The sequence below is a fragment of the Humulus lupulus genome, chromosome X (genome assembly GCF_963169125.1).
Source record: "Humulus lupulus chromosome X, drHumLupu1.1, whole genome shotgun sequence".
NCBI lineage: Eukaryota > Viridiplantae > Streptophyta > Magnoliopsida > Rosales > Cannabaceae > Humulus > Humulus lupulus.
Window position 1 is genome coordinate 131091414 of NC_084802.1, and position 6129 is coordinate 131097542.

Consider the following 6129-nt stretch of genomic DNA (forward strand, 5'->3'; position numbering starts at 1 on the left):
GGATAATATGTGTATGATAATCCACTTTGATTTATTGTTTATACTTGGCTGTTGATTTTTATAATTCTTGTCCAAATCTGTCCATTATTGATAATGTGATAACTGTAGCTGATACTAACTTGCATGTGAATATTTCTTTTGCTAAACTGAGTTCTCGACTGTTGCTTTTGTTTGATCAATTTCACTTGTACATATTACTAAATCTAGATTACTATTAGAGATGGTAAACACTCTTAAATTAGAAGCAATTATGGCGACATTTGTACTGCTTGACTTTGATTTGAATACAATCTGAAATATTTGGCAACTTTAAGATATAGTATGACATAGATGCTGCTAGCATTTTTTCCCCAAAAATAAAAATGTTATGGATGGTAGATGTTTTCCATATATATATTTGTTTTCTTTTACTTCTTTTCAACTCAAAATTTCCAGCTTCAGTAGCAGTTTCAACTATGTTATTTACCAGTCTATCTTTTAAATTTTCCCAGGCTGGATCGTTAAAAATAGGGTAAATTCACTCTTAGAGCTCTACTTTTATCATCACATATTATTCTGCAATTTTCAATTTATTCCAGATTGCATTCTATTCCCCTTCATCAATCACAAATGGACATTGTTAAGCGGAATTCAGCTAAAGAAGATTGGTGGGCTGGATCAGCTCCTTTTGGACCTTTTATATATACACCATTCAACAAAGGAGAGCCAAATAACAACAGTAAACAGGAGTTGATTTGGGTTGTTGGGTTTATTTTGGAAATTCCTATTATTTACTCTGGTTAAAATTTGTAGATATGTGGAAATTGGTTTCTGTTTGGCTCATGAATCAATACCAGAGATAGGATTTATTATTTTTGCCATCTGTGCGCTCTGCTACTTTCTTGGTCACCTTTTAACTACCAGCTTCAAAGTTTCATCATTCATTCATTCATTAACCACAACTGTGTGTAATCCCAATTGTCACTTTCTCATATGCAGGAATTTGGTAACATTGAGTCTCCAATGTATACCAGACTTAGACAGTTTTTTTCCACTATTTATAGCAGGTAGCTCCTCTCTTTTTCTTTGCTTTGGCTTTCATGAAATGAGCTTCTTTACTCACATATGTATATTTGATATTTCTTTTACAGGATGCAGGTAAGAGCACCATCACAGCCAGTGGTTGTGTCTATACCAATATTGCATTATGATGGTCAGCTTCTATATATTCATTGCCTTTTCTGTAATTTAGATAGTTCAATTTTTTAGAAGTTTGGTCGTGTAATTCCTTAGTGAGACACTTGAGAATTGTGTGTTTTTCTTGTTTGAGACACTTTCTGTCCTTATGATGTGGTTTCTGTCTTTTTATTACAGATACTGAATCTGCAAAAGCATCAAGACGGCAACTCAAGGAAGCTATATATACAGTATTATTTAACATGAATGTTCCTGCTGTTTGTGCAATTAATCAGGTAAATTTCGCTAAGCCTTAACTTGCCGCTGCTATTTAATATTCTAAAATATTTAATACTAAAAGAAATAAGAGTAATTTTTTATTTTTTTAAAACTATGATTCCGCTAACAATTGCTATGTAGGTATCCAAGAGAAACTTAAACCTCATACCTTGTGATATAGCAAGCCATATGCCTTATCATTTGAGCTACCCCTCTTTGGTAAAGAATTAAGATTAGTTTGTTTCATGCAAAAATGACATTTACCATCGGATATAGATTTCGAGGCCTTGATCCAATTTTCATTCTTCATTTTCCTTTTGTAAAGCAAGCTTCTGTGACTTGAGTGGTTGACAATCCTGAACAGGCACCAAATTTACTTATTAACACTATAAGCTAAGATGCTTTATGTACTTATGCTTGTTTATGAGTAATTTGGACCTTTTGCTTTTGGCTTAAAATGTTCGATTGATTCTTTGATAGATGTTTTTTATTTGTAAGATCTTATCCATTTTCTGTTTTTGAAAATGTAGGCAACTTTAGCTTTGTATGCTGCTAGAAGAACTTCAGGAATTGTTGTAAATATTGGGTTTCAAGTCACATCAGTTGTTCCAAGTAAGGAGTGATAGTTTCTCTTTTATCTTTTATATGCTTTATGCTTCCTTAAACTATCAACAAGGTTTCATTTACCTATGATATATACTGATTAGCCCTGCAGTATAAGTTACAGTTTTAACTTTCCATGCAGCCTTGCTGCTTTTATTCTTCTTTTTTCATTTTCATTCTATGGATTTTCTAGTGCTTTCTTTTATATCATATCTTGGTTGCATTCAATGTTTGGGGATCTGAAATATACTCTTTTCTTTTCTTTTTTTTTTCGGCTTCTAGTTTTACATGGTAAAGTAATGCGCAAAGTGGGTGTGGAGGTTGTGGGACTAGGAGCACTAAAACTTACCGAGTTTCTTAAGGAGTTGATGCAGCAAAACAATATTAGTTTTGAATCGCTGTACACCGTTCGCACTTTGAAAGAGGTACAAGTCTTGCTTGTTTCTTGAATGCAGAATATTGTTGTTGAATATTTATCCTCGTTTTTCCTGACTGTAGTTATTCTGTTTTAATACTATCAGCTTTGCACCCTCAAAGAAAATATTTTGCTCATGGTACATTAAACTACTAATACCATTAGTATCCTGCGTTTTAGTGGAATGTTTCAATTTTGTTTTCTACTGCTCTTCTCTCTCATTTTTGTAAGGAGACCTTGCTGAAGCTGAGTTCTATTTATGACCTTATTTCTATACAGAATCTCTGTTATGTTGCCTATGATTATGAGGCTGAGCTACTCAAAGATACACGAGCATCATCTGACGCAGCAGGAGAAGGTCAGTTCACTCTTTCAAAAGAGCGGTTTCAAACAGGAGAAATCTCTGTTATGTTGCCTATGATTATTCTTCTGCAAATTTGGTACAGCTAATCTTGTTTTTCACTAGAATTGGAACTCTATAATATTGTAGTTTTTGTAAGTTACTATTGTCTAGAATAAGGATAGTGGTATTTGTATATCTCATGTATTAATGACCACATAATGCCAACAAATGTATACATAAATAATAACCAGGCAATTAAAATATAACAAGTTACAGAAGTCTACTTGACACATGTTTATCTTATAAACCAGAAGTACAGTTGATGAATTTATAAGTTACTAATTTGCTCTCGACAACCTTTTGTTTCTTGCTAACTTACATGAAGTAAAACACTTTACTTGAACCTGGTTAGGCCATTGTAACCCATGAACACTATTTATGTCTTCCCAAGTTGGTATCCTAGTGCAATATGAACCTTAATTTCAGGCCATCAAACAATGAAACCATTTGAACAATTTCATAAATTTCAAGTCAAATTCTTTAACTTAATTCCACCAAATAGAAAACCCAACATCATGATTGCTTCAGATCTCAGGAACCATGTAGAATAAACCAATAGCTATCTATACAAGCAAAATTTATAACTAAGAATTGAAACTCATTTTTAAAAAAATATATACATATAGATAAATGCATATACCTGTTAAGGATCATTGTAGCCAAGAAAAACTTGGAAAACATCACTGTCAAGAGGCATGTCTACTGTTTTATGACCTTTCCTAACAAAAGTGCTTGTTTCACTTCCATTACAGATCAAGGAACAAACAAAAAACTGGTACTAAAATAAAGTAACACACTATTTCATGGTAATGAAATTCTAATTCATTAATTGAACCATTTTTAGATAAGAATTATTTGTTCTTATCTCATGTAATTGTTATTAATTTTAGACTATTTCAGTAAAAAAATATATAGTACATTTGACAATTTAATTATTTTGTTTTCTATCCATTTCATAAAACCCATTTTAGCATTCCATCCTCCATCCCAATCTGTAGTTTCATAAAACAATACCTGGTCATAATCATATTGGAATAATCTTACTACATCAGGAGTACAGCTATTGCTTATGGTTAAACAGTTTGATGACATTTCCTGGTCATGATATGGTGCTTATGGTTAAACAGTTTGATGACATTTCATGTTGATCAAGAATAAATGAAATTAGAGCATATGCATATAGTCCATGATTTATTACATGAAGATCTTAAAATAGGTATTTTAAAACACTATTGTTGACTTGTGCCAGCAGAATAGTACAAAATGCCCCATAACAGACCAATTGCAACTAAAATTGTGAAAGGCAAAAAAAAAAACATAAGTTTATAGCCTCTGCATTTGCTTACAGTAGGAAACCTCTGCATCTGCATTTAGTATATTGTTTCATACTGAAGTCACTGAACCATGAATGGCTCATATCATTGATGTTTCATTTCATTTCCATGTATAAATGAGAATACAACTCTTCTTTTTCCTGTGCTTATATCAGTGTTTGGTTGTTCTACTAAAAGTTCTCTATCATTGTTAATTATAAAGTTCCAGAATTTTGATAATGATTGTAAAACTAGTCTAAAAAACAATAAAAAATGGATATAAATCTTTTGCAAAGTAAAAGAGAAATCACATCTGTAAAAACGAGCTTGTGTGAGACTAAATATGCTGATCTGTATGTTAAGTCTACTTTGCTAAAGTTTATTTTAAGATTTTGGTATCAATATCAACTTTGACGAAGTGGGTGAGTTCAAATAATAAAAAAATGCAGGGGTCAAAACATGAGATTCTCAATAGTGTGCGAGTTATTAATACATCTGCTCATCAGTTTTTTCTAAGGCTTATTGGTAGCAGTAATAACACTCCCATGAAATGTTGCAGAGCCTAATTTCCTCATTAAACTTGGATTCTCGCAGGTAAAACCACAATGATAAAACTTGAATACTAATAAAACAGTCCCAACATGGACAAATTACTCATCTAGTTAATTTTCATAACAATGATCAAAGTTACATATGAACAAACATGGAAAACCACAAGGTTTCTTTTTTAAAAGAAGGATTAATAAAAAAATAATATAAGATAAAACCACTGTTGTTACATTTATTTGATATTCCAACTTTTATTTTTGGTTGTTTGAGCTTGCTTGTCATGTTGTTTAGTTTGTTAGTTTATCATACATGCTTGTTTAATATCTATTGACAAATTTTAATTTTGTATTAATCTTTTAAGTATTGATTATATTCTTTAGGTTGGGGATCGAATTGGCAAGGAGCATTGCAAAGGTAATTTGCAAGAGGTACGGAATTTGTTCTTTTAACTCTTATTATTAATATCTTTAAAATGTTAGAGGAGTTTGAATATCTTAAATATTCATCCATAGAGAAATAGGTTCTGAGATTAAAATTGTGTGATGTGGTGATAACGGAAGGTTGAAAACTTGTGTGTATTAGAGAAGTAGGTTATGGAAAATTTGTTTGTGTGCTGCGATGATATAAGGAAGAAAACTTATTGTGTGTTGTTTGAATTTTTTGACTTGGTATTGATAGATGGTTAGGTAAGAATTTATATGTAAAGATTAGATTTTTCATTATATGTATAGATTAAAATTTTCATTTAGTCATATTGTTTTCATTATTTCCATATGTATAGATTAGATTTAATTGCCACAACCCAAGCTAAAATCTTGTCTTTGATCCAAACCCAATTAGTTAGTGGCTACCATTTTAAAATCTGATTTTTAAATTAAAAACAACACTAGAATCTCTTGAAAGCTTAATGAAACTAAAGTACTAGAAATTAGTAATAGATCTAGACCAAGAAATCTTTAGTGGGACTAAGAATCATGGTACTAGAAAATCAAGTAACTGCTATAACATACAATTAAAAATCTCAGCACTAGAACAATCAAAACCATTTGAGCAATAAGGAATGAATTTTAATAGATAAAAAAAGAAAAGACCCTATTCGTTTGATAATATGTTTTCAAGTGGTCCAGAAGAACATAAGATAACAGTCTAGCTTCAATCATTTTGGTTGGATCATTTTTCATTTTTGACCCTTTGATTCTTCTTTCTCAATGATTGAATGCTATTCATACGTAACTACAAATTATGATTACTACAAAATCAAAAATAAATAAATATACAGCATTTGAACCTCAAAATTTGATTCAAAATATCTAGTGGATCCATCAAAACAAATGTATATTCACAGTTCATGTCAACACTAACTATATATCTATAACTAACCATCACACAGTTTCAATTTATTGCAATTGTTA

At 31.1% G+C, this 6129-nt stretch overlaps 1 protein-coding gene across 1 annotated transcript; it reads left to right on the forward strand.

Moving 5' to 3' along the window:
- Nucleotides 1-609: 609 nt before the first annotated feature.
- On the forward strand, nt 610-2902 carry LOC133806269 (actin-related protein 8-like). The gene is made up of 8 exons (XM_062244389.1): nt 610-738; nt 843-884; nt 979-1046; nt 1131-1192; nt 1354-1451; nt 1965-2046; nt 2320-2462; nt 2732-2902. The coding sequence occupies exons 1-8, from the start codon at nt 610-612 to the stop codon at nt 2900-2902; spliced, it is 795 nt and encodes a 264-aa protein (XP_062100373.1).
- Nucleotides 2903-6129: the final 3227 nt, after the last annotated feature.

Excerpts from the sequence above, each read along its gene's own strand:
- LOC133806269 (XM_062244389.1), top strand. The coding sequence starts at position 610 with ATGGACATTGTTAAGCGGAATTCAGCTAAAGAAGATTGGTGGGCTGGA. Across the intron at positions 739-842 it reads GTAAACAGGAGTTGATTTGG|GATTTATTATTTTTGCCATC; the intron begins GTTGTTGGGTTT and ends TACCAGAGATAG. Across the intron at positions 1,193-1,353 it reads ACCAATATTGCATTATGATG|ATACTGAATCTGCAAAAGCA; the intron begins GTCAGCTTCTAT and ends TTTTTATTACAG.